Below are 22,961 nucleotides of genomic sequence, written 5' to 3'. Positions count from 1 at the left end.
CATGAGAATGAGGCTAGGTGTGAGTCTTTTTTATCATTCACCCTGATGATATAACCTTTTGAGGTGAAGAATCATGTTGCCAGGTCTGGAATTTTTTTTTCTTTGTTTCTCTCCATTATTCTCCATTTTGTTGGTTCTGTCTTTCTAGAAATTGTATCAGCTAGGTATTAGATCTCCTACATGGGTTGTCTGTATCTTTTAACTTTTCTCTGTTGTCTTTTCACTTTTGCCTTAGAGGCTTTTCCTTGACTTTTTTCCCCAGCCATTAAAAATGAGAGTTTTCAATCTATTGAATTTTTAAATTTCACCAATTGAATGTCGATATCCAATAAATTTTTCTTTTTTAAACATTACTTTTTTTAGTGTCCTCTTATTTTAGAGATGCAATATTTTTAATCTTTCTGAGGATACTAATTAGATTTTTTTTAATTACCTTCTGTTCTCTGGATTTTCTATGTTCTACATCCTTGCTAATCCCACAGTTGTGCCTCTTCCTAACTCTGCATAAGAAAGCCTGCCTCCTCGCCTACTATTTTTTCCTATGTTTATTTTGGCTGAGAGGTTATCTCTTCCTATAATCTCAACTGCTTTCCATGTTTCCAGAAATTTACCTAAAATGGTTTTACCTTCATTTTGACAGTTAATTTTTTTTTTTGTCATTTGGTAAAAATTTTGGAGGAGGAGGTGGTAAATGAATACCCTTAGTTCACTATCTTAAAGTATTCCCACCACTCTCCTTTTTAAAGGGTATTTTTAAACTACAATATTTATTATTTTGAAACAAAATGGCATCCAACAAAAGTTGCTTCCTAGATATAGCTTCTGATTTTTTAGTGAATTTCCAAAAAAAAATTCTATAATTTTCATACATAGTTATTCTGAAGAGGCCCAGGGTTCATTGAAAAGCCAGAAAACAGTCATCTCCAGGAAGTCTCCTAATTTCTATGCTTCAAAATGTAATTCCCAAGAATGGGAGGGAGAATAAAATTCCCTCTCCCACTGCCAGTGGTGACCCTGAATATTCTGGGAGGCCCTGGAAACCTCTGGGCTCAGCCTCTGGCCTCTCTCTGGCTCCTCCTATGTCTTTTTTTATTTCCTGTCAGGATCTAAATTACAGAAAAAGCAGTTTAGGAACAATGGTCATAATCACTTGTTCCAGTGATGACAGGGGTCTCAGACCTCCTTCAGGGACTCCACCAACAAGACTCTTATAACAACTCTGTAGAAAAGCTACAGGGAACCTTTCCTAGTGGGTTGCTGTAGGGTCCTCTTGGTGAAATCCGCAGATGAGGACAAGCAAGCACATTATAAACACAGTGGAGAATATATACCTCAAACTACTCATGGCTCTTTTGGAGGGATGTCATATACAAAACTTTCTGCATTCCTGTGTTCACTGAGTTTTGGTGATACATCTGTATTATTTTATCATCCTAAAGGAAACAGTGACTAGCCTTGTCCCTGTGTCCCTCCACAGTCTGCTCCCCCGGCCTCACCTCTCACTCCTCTCCATCATGACTTGATGACTCCTGCCCCATCAGTGTGTGCCATCTGCCCAGTTAATACTGAGTAAAGCAATGAATGATGAAACAAGTGAATGAACTTTTCATCTCTGTCCTTAGATTATGTTTTTCCTGACTTAACTGAGAAGGCAGGTTCCATTGAAGATACCAGCCAGGCTCAAGAGCTGCCAAGCCTCCCTTCTCCCTTGCCCAAGATGAATCTCGTTGAGCCTCCCTGGCATATGCCTCCTGCAGAGGAGGAAGAAGATGAGGAAGAGGAAGAGGAGGAGAGGGAGAAGGAAGAGGTAGAGAAACAAGAGGAGGAGGAAGAAGAGGAGCTGCTCCCTGTGAACGGATCCCAAGAAGAAGCCAAGCCTCAGGTCCGTGACTTTTCTCTCACCAGCAGCAGCCAGACCCCAGGGGCCACCAAAAGCAGGCATGAAGACCCCGGGGACCAGTCCTCATCAGGCGTGGAGGTGGAGAGCAGCATGGGGCCCAGCTTGCTGCCGCCCTCTGTCACCCCAACTACAGTGACTCTGAGGGACCAGGACTCCACTAGCCAGGAGGCAGGGGCCACTGTGCTGCCGGCTGCAGGGCTGGGGGTAGAGTTCCAGGCTCCCCAGGAAGCAAGCGAGGAGACCACTGCAGGAGCAGCTGGTTTGTCTGGCCAGCATGAAGAGGTGCTGGCCTCGCCTTCATTCCCTCAAACTGCATCTCCCAGTGGGGCTGAGGACCCAGATGAAGGTCCCCCTGGCTCTAGAACCTCAGCCTCTTTCCCACTGGACCCTGGAGACATGGAACTGACACCTTCCTCTGCTACCTTGGGGCAAGAGGATCTCAACCAACAGCTCCTAGAAGGGCAGGCAGCTGAAGCTCAATCCACAATACCCTGGGATTCTACACAGGTAAAGTGAGGGGCATGTGGATTACCACCCTGCACCTTCTTCACAGAACCTGTCCCTCCCCTGGGCTGGTATGGCGTGGGGACAGGATCTGCCAGGCTGAGGAGGGGGGCCCTTTCCACAGCACAGAGAACCCCATGAAACTTGTGGGAAGGCACACCTCAGGGCCAATAGTGGGTGTTCTCCCTACATTTCTGTGCAAAGGCCTTTGGAGAAGCTTGGTGGCCTGGCCTGGGTTTCATTTGTTCAGGTGTTACCACTGCCACCCTTAGACTTCTTTTGTATTTTTTTTTCCGAGATGGAGTCTCACTCTGTCACCCAGGCTGGAGTGCAATGGGCATAATCTCGGCTCACAACCCCTGCCTCCCAGGTTCAAGTGATTCTTGTACCTCCTGAGTAGCTGGGATTATAGGTGTGTGCCGCCATGCCTGGCTAATTTTTCTGTTTTCAGTGGAGATGGGGTTTCACCCTGTTGGCCAGACTGGTCAGGAACTCCTAACTTCAACTGATCTACCCGCTTTGGCCTCCCAAAGTGCTGGGATTACAGGCATGCGCCACCATGCCTGGCCCACCCTTAGACTTCTGCACTGATTCTACCAGCAGCTGGAGCTAGTAGCTCACCTGTGCTTTTCTCATCCCATCGTACCACCCTCCTTCTCCCCACTGACACCCATGTGCACAGCAGGCACAGGTCAGTGTTCACACCTACCAATACCACAAAGAAAGGAAAGGAGCCCCAGAATATTACCTACAAGTTTGCCCTTGAAAGCCATTGGGCGGGGCAAGCTCTCTGCAGCCTGGCTTCTTTGATATAGCCCCTATTTCCTGGAATTATGACTGGCCTCCTCCTCTCAACACATTCCCTGCTTGGTCCCCGAAGACATTCGAGTTTGTACTCCTTGGCATGATGCCTCACAGAGGCCGTAAGCAGCCCTCTCGCTGTAATACACTTCTACTGGCCTCTACCTTCCAGCTTCCCAAAGGGCCTCCTACCAGGGCTCTCTCCCCAGTGCCTTTCCCATGCCTTCGTAACTGTCACCCTGCTTTGTCTCCTCGCACAGGTGATCTGCAAGGACTGGAGCAATCTGGCTGGAAAAAACTACATCATTCTGAACATGACAGAGAACATAGACTGTGTGAGTGCCCAGCCAGGCTCCGAACCACAGGGAAAGGCTGCAGGCAGTGGACAGAGGGGGGCAGGTGGCAGGTTGGAGGTACAAGCAGTGCACGGGGGAAGCTTCGTCCTTCAGTCGGCGGGGGCAGCCTAACCCAGGGATGTACGAGCAGCCACCAACATTACACACAGAGTGCTTTCATATTTTAAAATTTCCAAGGGCTCTATGGTTCTTGCCTCCCTCTCTTTTTAACTTAGAGGAATGCTTTGTTCATATGTGCACTATCTTATCTCTGGTGATACTGAAACCTTTCTATCTTTTTTGGAGTTTTCTCCCTGTATAGGTTGCTTTTCTCCATTTTGGGTCTCAGCTTTTTTGTATATGTACACGCTCTCCACACATGTCTGGTGGAGTTTGTTCACAGCTCTATTAAAAAACTGGCTGGAAGCTTTGAGCATGGTGCTAGGGTTTGTCAGTGATGGCTTCTCATGATAGTGGTCTGGCCGGGCTGTATCACTTAGAAATTTCTAATGGCAGCGTCGTTAGCTGCTTCCTCCTGGGTTGATTGGAGTCTTTGAAAAGGGAACGTCTGTTCTGCTGGAAGTATAATGAGCTGGTTGTCAATGTTCTGGGAGCTGGGGTGGAGAGAGAGGGCTGGGCATTTACTATAAATATGTATACATAAATATCAATATTCACATACTCTCTCTCCCTGTTTGCAGAGTGATCTTCTCCCTCCCCAAACACACACTTGTGTCTGGTGCTCTCTAGGTCAGAGACCTTCTGTTTCACCCTTTTTAAAGAATAAACTTGCAGTCTTCTGCCAGGAAGAAGGGACATTTCTTGGCTGTGCAGCACTGTGGGAAGAACTAGGGACCTAGCCACTTCTTAAGCAAACTTTCCACCAGCTCCTATTTTTAGTAGCATTTTCATCCCCTCTTCCAGAGGTAACCAGTGCCTCTATTCTGGGGCATCTGGGGAGTGTCAATGAGTATGCATCTGACTGCTTCTCAGCTTTCCTTATTTTGGCTTAGGGTTTGGCTCTTTAGAGTTTGCTAAATTAGGAAATTCTAACTCACCCATCTGCTTCCAGTGTCTAGATTTTGTTGCTCTTGTCTCCTCTTCTGTTTTGCTTTGTCTCTGTGGTTTTAAGCCTTAAATTCTTTACTCTTGTTAGTGGGCCTGGGGAGGGCTGAAGGGACATGCATACTTTTAATCCAAAAGCACGCAGCGAGGTTGGTTTCCCCCAGCATCACTACACTGATGGATATTCACTTAAGTAATGTGTGTTTTCATTCATTGCAGTTATTATTTTTATTGATGCTCAATACCTCATCTTTGGCCAGGGAAAGTCTTTTTGAGTTGGCCTCTGAGAACTTTAGACCAATCTATTAAGTGTCTTATTTCCTCCTTGCTTTCAGGCATAATAAGACATTCCAGGCTCACCTTCCTTCCCCAGACATGGAGCCTTCTTTCCCTTCACTGGGAAATGGTACATAAAGACCACAGTATAAGCTCTTGGGACCCTTGAACTTTTGGTGTGAATACCTGACCAATACAGCCTAAAGTTCATATCTTTTTTCCAATCAATACATAGATATTAAGATGCTTTTATTCTGTTTTCCCTGTTTTTGTCTTCAGTGTTATTCTCATTTAATATGTAACCTCCATTCAATCAGTCATTATTTTTCATGGTGGATTTTTTATTGTAGTAAAAAAATAACAAAATTTCCCATTTCACCCTTTGTAAGTATATGTTGAGTCGTGTTAAGTAGATGCGCACTGTTGTGGAACAGAGCTCCAGAACTTTTTCATTTTCAAAGCTGAAACTCCATCCCCATTAAATAATGACCGTCTATTCCCCAGCCCTGGCACCCACCATTCTTCTTTCCATCTCTATGAATGGGACTACTCTGGATACCTTATAGAAGCGGAATCAGACAGCATTTGTCATTTTATGTATGGCGCATTTCACTCAGCATAATGTCCTCAGGGTTCATCCATTTGGTAGCATGTGGCAGAATTTTCTCCTTTTTTAAGGCTGAAAAATATTCCATTTTATGTGTATACCACATTTTATTTATCCATGCAGCTGTCCACAGGAAGTTGAGTTGCTTTCATCTTTTGGCTGTTGTGAATAGTGCTGCTGGGAATGTGCTGTGCAAATATCACTTCAAGACCCTGTTTTTAATTCTTTTGGGTATATACCCAGACGTGGGGTTGCTGGATCATATGGTAATTCTATTTTTAATTTTTTTGAGAAATCTCCATACTTTTTTTCGCTATGACTACACCATTTTACATTTTCACCAGCATAGCACTAGAGTTCCAATGTTTCCACATCCTCCTACACACGTGCGCTTTTCTGTTTTATAAAATGGTGACCATCCTAAGGGAAGTGAGGTATTTGGTTGGTGCAAAAGTAATTGAGGTTTTTGCCATTGAAAGTAATGACAAAAAACCACAATTACTTTTGCACCAGCCTAAATGGTATCTCATTGTGGTTTTGATTTGCATTTTCTCTGATGACTGGTGATTTTGAGCATGAGTCATTATTATCAATAGTCAATGCTTACTAAATTTTATCAACATATTTATTAGTTTCTTTGCCAGATTCACCACCTGCTAAAATTTTTTTCAAACCATTTAAGAAAAAGTTGAAGACATTATTTCTTTTTGCCCCTACCCCCAAATACATTAGTTTCTATTTCCTCAGAACAAGAATATTCTTTTAGACAACCACAATGCAATGGTCAAAATCAGAAATTGGCACTGCTACAAAACTATTATCTGGTTACCTACATTATTTCGATTTCACCATGGTTCCAATAATGTCCCTTATAGCTTTCTTCTCTCCCAATCCAGGATATAATCCATGGTCATGCATCACATTAGTTGTCTTGTCTCTAGTCTCCTTTAATCTGGAATAGTTCCTCAGCCTTTCTTTGTGTTTAATGACCTTGACATATTTGAAAAATGATGGGAATAATGTGCATAAAAATGATGGGCTATACAGAGACTACATATTCAGCAAAAGAAAGGGAGAGAAGTGCTGGCAGTCTCTCGGGGAAAGTTTTTAGAACTACAGTTCCAGGAGTTAGGCCATCAAGATCTAAAGAAAGTGATGCAGACTCACTGGCTTCTATTTCACCTACATGTCACAGGTAACACAGAAGAAACTGGAAAGAAGTCTAAGAAGGAAACCTATAAAAGGAGGCAGAAAGATAAAGTAGTAAATCCAGAGGTGGTGTTTTTGAGTTCTAGAAGGGAAAATAGATACTTATTAGAGAGATGCAAGGATCTAATCCTTTGACCAGCACAACATAGAGAAGTGCTAGAGGACAAGGACAAGGAGGAGAAATATGTAGATCATCCTTTAGTGAAAATCCTGAAAGAGCTTCCATGCAAAGGGCTAGATCATCAAGATCTGGAAAAAGAAGCAGTGCTGACACAGAGTAATGTCTGAAGCTGCAGAGTTTCTTAGTGCATGCCACACACATGCTTATAAGATGTTTCAGGCTGCATCGGACTTACCCTGCCCCAGCCCCAGATTTAGCCATTTCTGAAAGGAAGCCTGCTTCCTTTTAATGAGGAAGGGTATGTAGAAACCAAGATCTGGGTCCCAGGTATGCTCATGGCCACTGGGGTATCATTGCTTCTAGGCCCTTCTAGAATAACTGAGAGGGGTGGATCTTTATTTCTCTCTCTCTTTCTAGGACATAGATATACATACATCTATGTGTAATGCATGTACACATATTAAAAGTATGAATTCAATATTTATAATTCTAATCCATCACCACTGGATGATATCCTTCTGTGTTTACTACTGCAAATTTTAGATCTGTAGTCCAGCTGAAATGAGTTTCCATGGGATATCTGGTTGTCCCAGCACCTGTGATTGAATATGTACTTTACTTTTAAACCTCACAGTAAGGCAGGGTGTCAGGACCATTGCCCATGTTTTTAGATAGGGAAACTGAGGCTCACAGAGGTACAGTATTTTGTTCACATCACAGAGAGCTGATAAATGGCAGAAGCAGGATTTGAACAAATTTATTTATTTATTTTTGTTGCCCAGGCTGGAGTACAGTGGCACAGTCTCAGCTTACTGCAGCCTTGACCTCCCAGGCTCAAGCGATCCTCCCACCTCAGCCTCCCAAGTAGCTGAGACCACAGATGTGTGCCACCACACTTGGCTAATTTCTTTGCATTTTTTGTAGAGACAAGGTTTGCCATGTTGCACTTGGAACTCCTGGGCTCAAATGATCCACCTCCCTTGGCTTCCCAAAGTGTTGGGATTACATGCGTAAGCCACCACACCTGGCCAGAACCCAGATTTATTTGATTTCAAAGTCAAGGCTTCACCTCCTTGCCACAGACATTCAGTTTTCCTGTCTACATAATAACTGGCATGAAATCTGCAGTCATCAGACTCTCCCCCATTGACGTTGTGGGTCTCTGGGCTTAAGCCAGTTAGGCATATGTACCCAGGAAAATGTGGGGTATGCGAACACAGCAGAGCACAGAGATGTCTACAGAGGGCAGACACTCTGTGTAACAGGAGAGTGCTTGTTTTGTAACCAGGGTCTGTGTGTCATACTTGCTCTAGCAGGGGTGGCCATGCACCTCAACCCCGGCCCACATTCAATAAGTGAAGAAAGTAAAACCCACCACAGAACTAGGGCTTTCCTAGCTGCTCTGTGGCCATCTCCAGGCACCCATCTTCTCCCACATTTAGAGCTGAGTTGGCTAGCTGTTAGACCAGTGAGTGCCAAGGCTTGAGCCTGAGCCTGGCACTTGCCATGGTAACAAGGAATAGAGACCCAGCACTTCAATCCCCCTGGTAGCCTTTAGGTTGGCATGACAACTAGGGACAGCTCATTAGCCTGGGCTCCAGCAGAAGGGAGATTCAGGATGGTGGGGTATCCTGCAGGGCTGGCCTGGTGAGATGCCTGTGCCTCCCAGTAGCGCTGGCTCTCAGCTGCATAGCAGGGCACTGTTAGAGCTGAGCACTTGGGAGAGGGGCATCTGCAGCAGGCTGTGGAGGCTAGGAACTAGGAATGTGCAACTGTGCATGTTCAGGAGGGAGAAGGCTGCTGACGAGGAGCCGGAGTGAGGAGTGGCCACAGCTCCGAAAGAGGGTATCTTTCCAGATGGGGCTGGGTAAGGACAAACGGCAGGCTGTGAACCAGGAGGCAGGGTCCTGGCCTGTGCCCCAGCCTGGGCTCCTGCCACTCGCTGAGTTCCTGTTTAAGGCCAGGCTCCTGTTTTTGTTTTAAATTGTGGAATTACATATATACACGGTCAAGAAAACCTCAACAGTACAAGAGAGCGCACAATGAGACAAGGTCTCCTCAAGCTTCTCCCCCAGGCCAGCTTCAGGAGCTCAGTTCTGTCTCTATGTTGTCGTTTCTGACCTCCACCACCTACAAAAGAGCACATAGATGGCTTTCCCCTCTCACCAGCTTGGGGCCGCATCTCTGCGATGACAGGCAAGAGAAGAGCCGGGTTCTGCCCCTCCCTGATTTTTGGTAGTTACATGGTGCACACCTCTTTTGTCCATCGCCACTCCTACCCACTGTGTGTTCATCTCCAGCACCGTGCAGAGGGAGCAGTTCTCCCATAGGCCTTCCCATTCTGTGTACCTAGTTCCTGGGCTTGTCACTGTACATGGGGTATGTATCATCCCCCCTCCCCCACCTCCTGCTCAACTGGGAGTGTCTCTGGGACAAGGCCCCAAGACTTTCTCATGGCTAGAGGCCAGGGCAGGAAGGAGCACTTGGTGTAAGTGAACAAATGAGTGTGCATCTTGGGGTTCCCACATTCCCTGGCTTGTACTCTCAGAGGGTCTCGAGTTCACCAGAGTTGCTTCTCTGGGAATAGCCAGAGGGTTGAGTGTGAATGCGGGGCTGGGCCTGGAGGCAGAGGGCTCAGTAGAGCCCCTCTTCTTCACTGAGCATGGGGGGCTCTTTCTGCCCTTGTAGGAGGTGTTCCGACAGCACCGTGGGCCGCAGCTCCTGGCCCTGGTGGAAGAGGTGCTGCCCCGCCATGGCAGCGGCCACCACGGGGCCTGGCACATCTCTCTGAGCAAGCCCAGCGAGAAGGAGCAGCACCTTCTCATGACGCTGGTGGGCGAGCAGGGTGAGCGAGGGCAGGTGATGGGAGGGCCCAGGAGGGCAGTGGGAGGCAGCCAGCCCAAGAGCCACAGGAGGAAAGTGCACACAAAAGGACTTCGGAACTTGGAACTCCAGGACAGTAGTTTGAGCTACCTAGCTTAGGGGTCAAGGTGCACTCACTAGCTTGGGTTCTGGGGATGAGGAGGAGGGTGTGAGGATCAAGGATGGGGAACAGGAGGCAGGGGAACAGGTGTGGTGGGAAATGAATGGGCAATGTACCTAGTGTGGCAGAGGAGAAGGGGTGTGTTCAGAAGGCAGTGTGTGGCTTCACAAATGGCTGTCTGGTGTTAAATCGATGTTCTAACAAATTGATACAGTGGAAAGCATGTCTAAGACAGGAGAAGGCATGTGCCTTGAGGATTGGTGTGCAATTAGAGCCAGGAAGGGAGGCAGAGGCTCAGGCCAGCTGTTGGAAAGTGGGACCAGAGCCTGTGGAGGGGCATCTCGGCCATGGCTGCACTGATAGCGGTGTTTCTTACCCTCAGGGGTGGTGCCCACTCAAGATGTCCTTTCCATGCTGGGTGACATCCGCAGGAGCCTGGAGGAGGTAAGAATACAGGGACCTGGACTTGTTAGCTTCTAAAATGCTCCCTCCCGTCTCTGTTCCTCAAAGTCTCAGGAGGCTGCCCAAATCCTGTGGTTCAAAGGAGCAAAAGACAGAGCATACTCTGGGCAGATCCCTTGCTTCAGGCCTTCCTTAGACACGGTTTTGTGGGCAAGACTGTGCACATGCATGCTACCAACCAATGGTGCAGTGCAGACGATGGCCAGGGGCAGAAAGGGGCCACGGGGGTGTGGGGACTGTGCTAAGAGGGTGACAGGAAAGGGCTCAGAGAGGAAGGGTCTGGGGGCAATGAGGGTTAACTGGGAGTTTTCTGGGTGGACAGTGCAGAGATGCCATGCAGCCTGGTGGGAGGGGAGAGCATGACAGTTTCCAGAAACCAAAAGAGCGAGCCTGGGAGACCTGGACATGTGACTTGGCATGGACGTGTGAGTCTTCTGGTGCTTGCGCAGCCAGGCCCCTTGCTCCTGCTGCGGTGGGATGCCTGGAGGCAGCCCTGCTATCTTGGGAGGTGCCCGCACCCAGTACAATCTGCTGGTTGCCTGGCCCATCCCAGTCAACCTTTCCTACCCAGCTGCTGCACAAGCTTGGAAGGGAGGGCAGGGTACCCCATTCCTCCTGCTCCTCACACCACCTTGCCTGTGGGGTCCCTCTGTTCCTCATCTCGCTTCTTGAAGACAGCCACCATCTCCACCAAAACTGCCTTTGCCCACTATGGAGTACAGTGCCCTATCATCAGCCCTCTCCACTCCCGAAGGCGATGCCGCTTTTGGTGGGAGAGATGATTGGTGTAATCCTGGCCGCCTCCTTGCATCCCAGAGGAGTGGAGGCCCTGATGATGGTGCTTCTCTGGTGAGCATGTCAAATGCCCACTGAGCACCACACTGTGCAAGACTCTCACTCAGTTCTCGCCACCACCCCATGGGGTTGCGAGGGTTAAGTGAGGCACCTGTTGAGTACCATTGGGATCCCCATGGAAGATGAGAACTGAAGCGGGAGAGGTTAGATGACCTGCCTGAGATGGCACCACTGGTAAGCAGTAAAGCCGGGCTTTAGGGGAAGCCTGATTCCAGAACCCCAGCCTTTCACCACACTGCTCTACTGCCTGGAGGGCCTTCCCAGTTCTGGAATCGTGGGTCCATGAACGGGGGGCTGCTGGTGGAAGTGTGGGCTAATCTTGACGTTTATACAGTCCTTCCCCCCTCTTCACTGCCCCTGACTATTCTGCCCTTACTGGGCACTTAATTCAGACTTGGCCAAAAGCCATGCTAGGTCTTTGGAAATATACTTGGGTGAATCTAGCAAGAAAAACTGACCCTCGATAACTTAAAAAGTCAAGAAAAATACTGGAGATATACGTATGGTTCACAGGAAACCAGGGAAGAGCTGCAGGCAGCCTCAGAAAGGGGGCCTGGTGCAGCCTAGGCCTCAGCACTGGGAACTGCCCTGACCCCTCACCCGAGGAGCCCTTTGCCCTCCTGCTTCTCTCTGCTGAGATGCTGATCTGTGGAGAGAGCGCCTGCCTGGCACCTGGAATCTCCTTGGCCAAGGAAGGCAGGACCAACCATGACAGCCTGTAGTGTGGAGGGGTGCAGGCAGCTACATGCCAGCAGTGAACACGCCGTAGGAAGGCGGGAAGCTGGGCGGCTAGGGTGACCTTCCATATGGCCTGTGTGACCTCAGTATCCCTCCCTGCACTGGCCTTGGCAATGGGAAGCTGACTGGCCCACCCCTCCCCACTGAGGTAGAAGTAGTTGCATGGTGGAGGATGCATGGGGGGCTCACACCTCTTGTCTCTCTAACTGGTAGGGATAGGTGTGGGGGCTCTTTCTGGTTGGATGGTGTCCAGCAGCATGGGTCCACTCTCACTGGGGGGCTAAGGCCACAGTGAACTCAGACTCAGTGGTCGAGGCAGAAGCTATGGTGGGATGTGGAGGCTGGGAACGTGGGCATGGGGTGGAGAGGCCTGCAGCTGTGCTGAGGTGAACAGGATGGGGATGGGGTAGAGGCGAGCCCAGGCCCCAGGGAACTTCAGGAGCCAGGAGCATCAGCACCTTCTAAGCCTGCTCCCCCATCCCCGCCCCTGCCCAATGCAACCACCCCAGTGGAGCCATGGCACCCCAGGACCTCAGCTGAGGAACCTGGTCCCTCCAACCCCCAGATTGGCATCCAGAACTACTCCACAACCAGCAGCTGCCAGGCGCGGGCCAGCCAGGTGCGCAGCGACTACGGCACACTCTTCGTGGTGCTGGTGGTCATTGGGGCCATCTGCATCATCATCATTGCGCTCGGCTTGCTCTACAACTGCTGGCAGCGCCGGCTGCCCAAGCTCAAGCACGTGGTGAGTGTGGGGACAGGTGGGGCAGGGGGCCAGTGGAAAGGAGAGTGCCCATGGATAGACAGGTGTCATCATCTGCAAGGGGAGGCAGTGACTCTCGGTTGCACAGGGTCCCATGGGTGACCTGCTCTGTAGGGCACCAGCCCCAGGACAGGTACTGGAGGTACAGGGAGTGAGGGGGCTGCTGACCCCACCAGGGGGCCTCTTTCTGGCACCACCAGCCCCTCCCTAGGGCAGGCACTCCTGGGCCTGAGCACCTGGAAACCTCACAAGAGACAAGCCCTAGGTTGGTGGTGCCCAAGGGTCAAGGAGAGGCTCCAGCAGCCTGGCGGCCTCCCCAAGAGGAAGCGGGAAGAGCCCTGGTGATGCTCCCTGACCTCACACGTGGAGTCTCCTTAGGGGACTGTTGGGGAATCAATGACGTCAGGGAAGCCACAGGGCTTTGTAGTGCCAACGATTAGTAGTTATTTTGAGAAAGGAGCTACAGCAACAGAAAAGAAGGATCTGGCACTTGTGGAGGGTGCCTCGGGGACCCCCTGGGTAGGGTTGCAAGGCCTGTCGATGTCGGGGGCTGGCTCGCTCGCCCACGGCCTTTCCCCACCCTGCCGCAGTCGCACGGCGAGGAGCTGCGCTTTGTGGAGAACGGCTGCCACGACAACCCCACGCTGGACGTGGCCAGCGACAGCCAGTCGGAGATGCCGGAGAAGCACCCCAGCCTGAATGGCGGCGGGGCCCTCAACGGCCCGGGGAGCTGGGGAGCGCTCATGGGGGGCAAGCGGGACCCCGAGGACTCGGACGTGTTCGAGGAGGACACCCACCTGTGAGCGCGGCCAAGGCGTAGGCCGAGTGGGCAGCCAGGACCGAGCAGGGCGGACCCCGAAACGGTCGGCCCGGAGCCCGCGCCTCCCCGGGCCGCGCCTGCAGCCTGGCCCTCGGCAGGGCTCCTCCCCGCTTTCCACGACTTCACACGGCGGCCTCGGTCCGGCTCCCTCACTCCCGCCCAAGGGGCCGGTCCCAAAGCCCGCCTTGGCCCCGCTTTCCCGCCCCTGAACCCCGGCTCCGCGGGCGGCGGGCAGCGCTCCCTGCGCCCCAGGACTTTATTAAACCCGCCTGGAGACCACACTGGACCCAGCTCGTCTGCCTGCCCGTCTCGTTCTTATTTCCGGGGTTGGGGCGGGGCGGGCGGGGGAACCCGGTGCAGGGGCGGAGCCGGAGAGCCGCGGCTGGCCTGGGAACCCCAGGGCAGGGGCGGGGCCGCGGGGCGGGGCGGGGAGGCTGGAGCGGGCGGGTTCTCCGGGCGCCGCCAGGAGCGGGGCGGGGCGGAGCTGAGCGTGTTTACATCCGCCGGGTGCGCCGCGTCGCCGCCCGAGGTCGTTCGGCCCGGGTACGAGCGTCCACGCCATGGACACCAGCGACCTGTTCGCCAGCTGCAGGAAGGGGGATGTGGGCCGAGTGCGGTGAGGACCCCGCAGTCCCGGGGAGGGTGCGGGAGGTGGAGCCCCTCGGGCTCTGGGACATGCGGCTGGACGGCCGCAGGGAAAGACGGGCGCCACGGCCTGGCCCAGCCCCCGTCGCGTGCTGAAGCGCCGGGATGATCCCCCGTGCGTCGCTGCAGCCCCCCAGCTGGGGGACGCTGACGGCCATTGACCTCCGGAGGGTTTCCTGGAAGAGGGGACTGCTCCGCGGAGGCCCGAAGGTGAGAAAGTGGGCGGAGAGAAAGGCGGGCCACCGTTCGCCTCGGTAGGGCCCGGACGTCAGACCCATGGGCGCGGAGCGCGGGTGTAGGCCTGGGACTCGAGACGTGGCCCCATGCTGTCATGATCTCTGGACCTGGCACGGGGAACACCTAGAGCCCAGAATCGGCCTCCAGTCCCCGAGGATTCAGAAACTCTTGACGCAGCTAAAGTGAATCTGGCGCTGAGATCGCTGCCTCCTTGGGCTGGAGGCGAAGGGAAGGAGTGCCCACTTGGGTCCTGGGGCCCTTCCCCTCCTTGGCCTTCCACTATCCCCCGTTTGACTTCCTTTTTCCTTGGCCTTTCCTTCCCCTTGACCTGGTCCTGACTGACTACTTCCACTTCCCATGGGCTGGCCCGGGGCTGCTGTACTTCTGTAGCCTCCCTTGGGCCCCTCCCCGACATCAGGTGCCACTCAAGAGTTAGTGCATAGCTGCAGCGCTGAGTGGGCTCACAGCACTCCCAGGTGTAGCCTGGGGGACTCCCTCGGACTGCCCTCGCCTCTGTGGGGCTATGCTAGCATTGGCGACTCTCCTCCCTCACCTCCCGCATCCCATCAGCTGCTGCATCCCGCGACTTCTGCCTTCTTGAATCTGTGCCCTCCACAACACCAGGAGGCCTGCAGCAGCTTTTCCCCCAGGCTCCCTGCTTCTAGCAGAGCCAGCTTCTTCCTGCAGTAGAGGGCTCTGGCCGAGGCGAAGCCCCCATCACCTCTCTCTCCCAAACACCGAAAGGCCAAAGGTCCAGCTTCAGCACTGGCGCTGGCCTCTGCCCTTGTAGCCCATCGTCTCCCAGCACTGATGGCACACAGTATCTGCCTGTCCAATCCCACCTCCACATCCTTACCTGCACTTTGCCTGGAGCGACTCTCCTTCTCTGGTCTGCCTGTCACCTGCCCTCACCTTGAGGAAGCTTCCCCAGACCAAAAGGGATATTTTTCCTCCGTTGCCTTCCATGGGCCTTCTTTCTCAGACCATGAACCCATCCTGACCCAGGCTCTGACCTCTTTCCTGCCCAGGTACTTGCTGGAGCAGCGAGATGTGGAGGTGAATGTGCGGGACAAGTGGGACAGCACCCCCTTGTGAGTGCTGGGGAGAGAAGTGGGGGGTGGGGGGTGGTACACCCCTTCAGTGCTGAGGACTGCCTCCTGTACTTCCTTCCTCCCTTCAGGTACTATGCCTGCTTGTGTGGGCATGAGGAGCTGGTACTCTACCTTCTGGCCAATGGTGAGAGCAGGGAGCTGGCTCAGGGGTGTGTGTGTGAGGATGCATGTGTGCATGCTTGCATGCATTCAAAGGCCGTCATACATATTTGCAAACCACCCCACTTCCTCTCTTACCACCCAGTTGAATCAGCAAGTACTATTAGCACTACTTTAAAACCTGTTCTTTGTCTACCCTCTCCATCTCTACTTATACCACCTGGGCCCAGCCATCAGCATCTCTCCCCAGACACAGTGCCAGCCTCCCCTCTTGCCCCACCTTCACTCTGTTCTCCATATTGCAACCAAGTTGATCTTTTCACAATGAATCTAATCAGCTAAAAATCCTCCGGTGAGTTCCCACCACTTCTGCGATACAGTGAGCCTGCCTGGCCATGCCCAAGGCTCCACAAGGTCTGCCCCCCCGCTGGCGTTGCTCCCTCGGCTCTCCCTGCTTGTTCACTGTCACACTGGCCTCGCTGGGGCTCCACTGTGCCATGAATGCACCTGTTCCTGCCCCATGGCCTTTGCACCTGCATTTCCTCTTGCATGGACTGCCCTTGCGCAGATGTTCCCATGGCCCTCTCCCCTTCTTCATTAAGGCTTCTGCATGCCATCACCATCACAGAGTGACCTTTCATGACTTCCCTTCATCCAGTGTTGCCATTCACCCTATTTTGGTTTGCTTTCTTTCTCTTTTTTTTTGGAGACTGTCTTGGTCTGTCACCCAGGCTGGAGTGCAGTGTCACAATCTTGGCTCACTGCAGGCTTAACCTCCCAGGCTCAAGTGATCCTCCTGCCTCAGCCCCTTCAGATCATCAAATAGCTGGGATCACTGGCTAGTTTTTGTATTTTTTTTGTAGAGGCAGGGTCTCACTACGTTGCCCAGGTTGGTCTCAAACTTTGGGGCTCAAGTGATCCTCCCTCCTTGGCCTCCCAAAGTACCTGGATTACAGGTGTGAGCCACTGCGCCCAGCCATGTTTTTCTTAATAGTCCCTGCCATCATTAGGTAGTATGTTCATTGTCCTGCCTCATTAGATAAAGTTCAGCAGGACAGGGACCATCTGTCTGGTTCACTGCTGTGCTCCAGTGTGTGGGACAGGCCCAGGCACTGAGTCTGCTCTCAGTTTTGTATAGTCTGGTCATCCATGTGAGTAAGTGCCTGTGTGAGTGCTCACAGATGTGCCTGTTTGCCTAACCCTTGACTGGGAGGATGCTGGGGTCAGAGTGGGCCCAGGGTAATTTGGGAAGGCGTCACCAGAGATTTGGAGCCCTATGTGTGGGAAGGTGGGGAGGAGGGACAGGGAGATTAGAATTTCTGGCCAGGTGTGGTGGCTCACGCCCTTAATCCCAGCGCTTTGGGAGGCCAAGGTGGGTGGATCACGAGGTCAAGAGATGGAGACCATCCTGGCCAACATAGTGAAACCCTGCCTCTACTAAAAATACAAAAATTAGCTGGGCATAGTGGCATGCGCCTGTAGTCCCAGTTACTTGGGAGGCTGAGGCAGGAGAGTCGCTGGAACCCTGGAGGCAGAGGTTGCAGTGAGCTGAGATTGTGCTACTGCACTCCAGCTGGGCAATAGAGCGAGACTCCGTCTCAGAAAAAAAAAGATTTTCTCCCAGGCCCCTCCCCTGCTAACTTATGAGCCCTGCCTCCCCCAGGGGCCCGCTGTGAGGCCAACACCTTCGATGGTGAGCGCTGCCTCTATGGGGCACTGAGTGACCCCATCCGCCGGGCTCTACGAGATTACAAGCAGGTCACGGCTTCCTGCAGGAGGCGGGATTACTATGATGACTTCCTGCAGCGGTGAGCCAGAGCATTCGAGGGATGCAGCATGGGGTGCGGTGGCCCTGGTAGGGGTGGTGGGTCTGCTCTGGCTGTGGCCTGCACAGTGTTGCGGGTACTTGGAGGAATGAGGTAGGGGCTGTGCTGAGCATCCCTGCTCTTCCCTCCCCAGGCTTCTAGAGCAGGGCATCCACAGTGACGTGGTCTTTGTAGTACATGGGAAGCCATTCCGGGCACATCGCTGTGTCCTGGGTGCACGCAGTACCTACTTTGCCAACATGCTGGACACCAAATGGAAGGGCAAGAGTGTTGTGGTTCTCAGGCACCCACTGGTATGTCCCTTCAGGGTGGCAGAGGGGCATGGACTCCCCAGGAACAGCAGAGGGTTGTGCTGAGTGGCTGCCTCTGACATTCCTTTCTGGCTCTCTGCCCACAGATCAACCCCGTGGCCTTTGGGGCCCTGCTGCAGTACCTGTACACAGGTGACCCCCTGGGCCCAGGGTAGGAGGAGAGGGAGTGGGACAGCGGTATATCTAGGTGTGGCTGGGCTGACCTTTCACTTTTAGACACTTCGTGGTCCCTGGGAGGTGGTTCCAGCTGCCTCCTGGGTTCGGTTGCAAGAGAGAGAACCGGTGTGCCTGCTCAGGAAGAGCTTGTCCCACCAACATGCTGAGCCCCTCCCATCTGTTCCCTGGGGCCTGTACAACTCAGGCAGCAGCTCTTGATGGGGAAACCAAGGTGGCAAGTGGGCCCAGGAGTCCTAGCCCTGCAGACATGTGGCCAGGTGGGAGGCAATCACCCTTTTTCTGTGGGCCTAATGACAGCTGAGCTCCTGCAGGCCCTCATCTTCCCCACTGCCCCCAGGCCGCCTGGACATTGGTGTAGAGCACGTGAGTGACTGTGAGCGCCTGGCCAAGCAGTGCCAGCTGTGGGACCTGCTTAGCGACCTGGAAGCCAAGTTCGAGAAGGTGTCTGAGTTTGGTGCGAGCAGGGTTTGGGGTCCGGGCCATGGGCGGGGCCTGGCAGGGCCGGCCTGGCTCCCTGAAGCTGTTTTCCCCCTTTAGTGGCGTCTAAGCCAGGCACATGTGTGAAGGTGCTGACCATCGAACCGCCCCCTGCAGACCCCCGGCTCCGGGAGGACATGGCGCTGCTGGCCGACTGTGCCCTGCCCCCCGAGCTCCGAGTAAGTGTGAGACTGCTGGGTAGGAGGGGTGTTTTGGGTTGGCAGGCTGTGACAGGCAGCTCAGATACTTGGGCCCAATTCCTTGTGTGGCCTTGGCCCAGTTACTTCCCTTTCTGAACCTAGTCGTTCACTTCTGTGAACAACTGCTCTGATGGGGTCGCCTCTTCTGTACCCCAGGGTGATCTTGGGGAGCTGCCCTTCCCTTGTCCTGACGGCTTCAACAGCTGCCCTGACATCTGCTTCCGAGTGGCCGGCTACAGCTTCCTCTGCCACAAGGTGCCTGTGCCCTCCTGTTGCCCCTGGCCCCAGCCCGCTGGCCTGAGCCCGGGTCTAGCTCCTCAGGAGACAGACCCTGGCCCTTGCACTTCCTGAGCCTGGCCTCCCTCAGGCCTTCTTCCGTGGCCGCAGTGACTACTTCCGAGCCCTGCTGGATGACCACTTCCGAGAGAGCGAGGAGCCAGCGACCTCAGGGGGCCCTCCAGCCATCACCCTGCACGGCATCTCACCCGACATCTTCACCCACGTGCTCTACTACGTGTACAGCGACCACACTGAGGTGGGGGCTCAGGCGGGGCTGGGGATGGCACACAGCCTGTGCTGCCGTGGGCTGAGAGAGAGTGCCAGGGCCCTGGAGGTCTGTGGAAGGGCCCAGCTGGCCCCATGGTTGATGTTTTGAGAAGGCTGGAGAGGAAGGCTGTGGGACTTTGGATTTTTCTTTCAGGCAGAGGAAGCCTTGTTAGGCTCCAGAGAGAGGCTGAGTGACAAGGCCTGTGTCACAGGCACTTCACACTTGTCAGCCATTTGGGGTCCTCAGCTTCTCCAGCAGGAGGGTGGAGGGTAGGTGGGGACAGCCCCCTCCCTCTGAAGCGCTGCAGATCCCTGGGGTTCTAGGTTCTCAGTCTCTTCTTCCCTTCCTGCCTCCCTCTGTCTCCAGCTGCCCCAAGGCATTCCTAAGCCAAGGCTGCAGGGCAGTAGCAGAGTGCTGAAGGTTTGCTGTGCCAGGCTGTGTGACAGTGAGTGTGTATGTGCATATGTGTGTGTGTGTGTGTGTGTATGTGCGCGTGTGTGTGTGTAATAAAGAGACCGCTATATCTGTTGGCTTAAAGAAGAAGGCAGTTTGTTTCTCCTTCACATCTGACTGAGGTGGGCGTCCCAGGGCAGGTGGCTTGCTGAAGACCAGGTCATCCCTCCATCTTGCTCCTCTATGCCTAAGGTTGGAGGTCAAAAATCTTTTCTCTAAAGGTGAGTGTTTCAGGTTCTGTGGGCCATACGGCCCTATTGTAGCTACTCAACTCTAATGCAAAGCAGCCAGAGACAGTACAGAGATGAGTAGGTGAAGCTGTGTTCCAATAAATCTTTATTTGCACAAACAGTCTGGATTTGGCCCATGGGCTGTAGCTTACCCACCCTGCCCTGGGGCATTGCCTTTGGCCATGGAGATTCGGTCCCAGGCAAACTCATGCTCTAGGAGGAAGAGGAAGGCAGGGAAAGCAATGTTGTTTTTGTAGAAGCCACCGGAAGTTGCACACTCTACTTCTCATGTTCCCCTGGAGAGAACTTCATGCCTACTTGCCAATAAGGGAGGCTAGGAAAGTGATTCTGTCGCCAGGCTCCTGTTTTGTGGGGGAAGGGGAAGAAGCATGCTGGGGGACAGAGGGCAGACCCTACTGCTGCTTTGCCTCAAGTGACTGCTCCCTTGTCCTTTCTTCCCCGAGGCCTCCATCCTTTCTGCCTCCTCTATTGGGCATCTCCTGCAGTTCAGCCCAGCTCTCTGGCCCCTGTTACCTTTGCCCACCCTGGAGAATCTCCCTCCTCAAGGAGCCTCGCCACCCCAAGGGCACCTTGTCTCAGAGCGTGGCTTGGTCTCCAAACCTGGGTTAATACTGGTTGAGGTGTGTGACACTAGGTGAGCTGTGTGATCTTGGGCAAGTTACTTAACTGTTCTGTGCCTCTAGAACATGGGGATAGTGCTCATCATCACTTCTAAGGCCTTGTGCAGATGCATGGGTTATCCAGGTAAAAGAGGTGGCACAGCACATGGCACACACCTGTAATGTGGTCGCAGAGCTCCCCTGGTTTCTGTCTGCAGCTTGTTCCCTGTACTGCCCAGGCTCTGGCCCAAAGCTGAGGGCTTCAGTCTTACCTAGCACAGGATGAACCTGTAGGTGGGCTCTGTGTCACCATAGCCTCTCGAGAGGGAGAGAGTAGGTAGATAGTTTGTCCCCCTCCCCTGGCAGGGTCCTTGCCTGGGTCTTGACTAGCTGCCTCTGTCCCAGGGTTCAGACAGCCTCCCGAGATAGGCATGGTTGTCTGTAACTCATGGACCAGGAACTGGAGGCACAGGGATGTGCAGTGACTTGCCCAGGGCCCCACAGCTAGAAGTGTCAGACCCAGGTCTGTGCGACTCAGAGCTCAGATCCTGGCCCCTGCGAGGGCCCTGCCTCCCACCTAGCCTGCCAGCCTGCCCAAGGAATGGGAGCCCCCCAGTCTTGTTCCCCCTAGTGGTCCGCAGATCTCTGTGGGAATCTGGGCCAACCCCGCGCATGCCAGGGAGCTCCTGCTCCCACTGGAAGCCTTCCTGCTGCTGCCTCCCCAACCCCTGCAGTCTCTAGCCTTGGCTGCTCAACCCTGGGAACCCTTGGTGACCTCGGGGGGCACCTTCATCCCTCTCTTCACTGCAGCTGTCCCCCGAGGTGGCCTACGATGTACTGAGCGTTGCTGACATGTACCTGCTGCCAGGCCTGAAGAGGCTGTGCGGGCGCAGCCTTGCCCAGGTGCTGGATGAGGACAGCGTGGTGGGCGTGTGGCGCGTGGCCAAGCTCTTCCGCCTGGGTCGGCTTGAGGACCAGTGCACTGAGTACATGGCCAAGGTCGTTGAGAAGGTGGGCCGGCAGGGCTACAGCGGGCAGGCAGGAGGGGTGAGAGATGGATACCCCTGCACTGAGCTGGCCCTTCCTGCTCTTAGTTGGTGGAGCGGGAGGACTTCGTGGAGGCAGTGAAGGAGGAGGCAGCGGCTGTGGCGGCCCGGCAGGAGACGGACTCCATCCCGTTGGTGGACGACATCCGCTTCCACGTGGCCAGCACAGTGCAGACCTATAGCGCCATCGAGGAGGCACAGCAGCGGCTTCGGGTGCTCGAGGATCTGCTCGTGTCCATTGGCCTGGACTGTTGAACTCCTGCCTGGGTAGCCCCAGGGGCCAGGAGCTCCCTTGGAGACAAGCCTGTGTGTGTGTTTCTGTGCAGCTCTTCTTCTTGTTCCCTGCATACTGAGGGCTTCATGGTGGGTGCAGAGGGCTCATTGGGGCTTCTCTCTCCTCATGAGCCTGGAGACCCCAGAGGAGGATCCATTTGGGATTAACCCCCTCCCCCCAATGCACAAGCCAGCCCCCAAGACCCTTGGGGATGGGCACCACTCAGGGAAACCTGGGGTAGGGGTGGGCTTTGGTCTTAGCACTTTCCTTCCCCAGATCCTGCACCCCCAAATCCAGTCTTCTGGCCGTCGCCCAGCCCTGGCTTGTTTCTCTGAGCCAGTGCTCCCATGCACAGGACTATTCAGAAAGGGCTGGGGGAGTGTGTATGGCAATAAAGCTTGAAGGCACTGTGGGAGCCTGAGTCTGTGTCCTGGGGCACAGCTTGGGAAGGGTGGGGCCTTCTGAAGCCAAAGGAGCTGGTGGGGACCAAGGAAAGGAGCTCTAGAGTTGGGGGCTTCCAGCAGAGGCTGACTCAGAGCCCAAGGGTACCTGGCTGAGCAGACCTAGAGATCTCCCGCTACCCTAGCCTGGCCTGAGCCCAGCCTGGCTCCCTACCTCCCAGTCCCCATGGACGCTGGCCATGGTGGGAGAGGGCCAGGACGAAAATGACCATTTTCTCTCAGTCTAGCGCCAGTCTTTTCCCCAGGGAAGCCCTTGTGGCCCTTCCTGCAGGGGCTGCCACCTTATTTGGGGAAGGTGAGCTGCAGGGGCCACCTTTCTCCTTGGCCCTCTGAAGTTTCACTGAAAAATTGCAAAAGGCAGAGTAGCAGGGGAAAGACAGGCAAATTTATTTAGCATATAGACATGAGCATCTTTAGAATGAAGACCCAAAGACAAATGGGATTGGTTAAAAAGTACAGGATCCAATGCTGACTGAATGGGGAAATGCAGCGAGGCCTGTCTAGATTATTCTTGCTCTCTCTGAGCAGCCTGCCTGCCTGTCTTCTGGGTGTGGGGCAGGACCCTCTGGAATGGGGGTTTTATGACCTATAGTAACAGGGTGAGTCTTATGGCCAGGTCATTACTTTACGGCCAGTTTTTACACAGATAGGGCAGAGGGAAAGTGAGAGTCCTATTTTTAGGTTTTATGGCTGGCTTTGGGGTAAAGGGGCTCTGGTTTCTAGGGCCCACCTAGGGGAAGACGGATTCTAGTTTCTGTGGCCAGCCTTAGGGGATGATGAGACTGAGAGTTTGGGGCAGAAGGTCAA

General features: G+C 53.5%; 2 protein-coding genes across 8 annotated transcripts in view; both read left to right on the top strand.

Annotated features, from left to right (window-relative positions):
• Positions 1-13,732, top strand: part of PODXL2 (podocalyxin like 2) — a 43,699-nt gene extending 29,967 nt beyond the window's left edge. Inside the window, exons 3-8 of one of the 2 annotated variants that reach the window (XM_017511963.2) lie at positions 1,623-2,407; positions 3,466-3,540; positions 9,507-9,663; positions 10,184-10,245; positions 12,422-12,601; positions 13,210-13,732. In XM_017511963.2, the coding sequence (XP_017367452.1) occupies positions 1,623-2,407; positions 3,466-3,540; positions 9,507-9,663; positions 10,184-10,245; positions 12,422-12,601; positions 13,210-13,422 (1,472 nt within the window). In that variant the 3' untranslated portion in view covers positions 13,423-13,732. The remainder of the gene's footprint in view (positions 1-1,622; positions 2,408-3,465; positions 3,541-9,506; positions 9,664-10,183; positions 10,246-12,421; positions 12,602-13,209) is intronic. The other variant, XM_037732588.1, reaches the window with a different exon arrangement.
• Positions 13,733-13,910: 178 nt separating this feature from the next.
• ABTB1 (ankyrin repeat and BTB domain containing 1) lies at positions 13,911-22,108 on the top strand. 6 transcript variants are annotated; one of them, XM_017511965.1, is made up of 12 exons: positions 13,911-14,055; positions 15,350-15,377; positions 15,502-15,557; positions 17,196-17,340; positions 17,492-17,651; positions 17,756-17,801; positions 18,184-18,300; positions 18,384-18,502; positions 18,680-18,778; positions 18,891-19,058; positions 21,184-21,384; positions 21,468-22,108. In XM_017511965.1, exons 1-12 carry the CDS (start codon positions 14,040-14,042, stop codon positions 21,672-21,674), a joined length of 1,362 nt encoding a protein of 453 aa, XP_017367454.1. In that variant the 5' UTR covers positions 13,911-14,039; the 3' UTR covers positions 21,675-22,108. The 6 variants fall into 6 exon arrangements, with proteins under 6 accessions (XP_017367454.1, XP_037588512.1, XP_017367453.1 ...); XM_037732584.1 differs by having other exon boundaries at positions 15,350-15,412; positions 21,184-21,372; XM_017511964.1 differs by having other exon boundaries at positions 15,350-15,412.
• Positions 22,109-22,961: the final 853 nt, after the last annotated feature.

The sequence above is a fragment of the Cebus imitator genome, unplaced genomic scaffold, assembly GCF_001604975.1.
Source record: "Cebus imitator isolate Cc_AM_T3 unplaced genomic scaffold, Cebus_imitator-1.0 Scaffold457, whole genome shotgun sequence".
NCBI classification, from domain to species: Eukaryota; Metazoa; Chordata; class Mammalia; order Primates; family Cebidae; genus Cebus; species Cebus imitator.
Note: the sequence above shows the minus strand (reverse complement) of the source record. Positions and strands in the feature narration are given on the sequence as shown.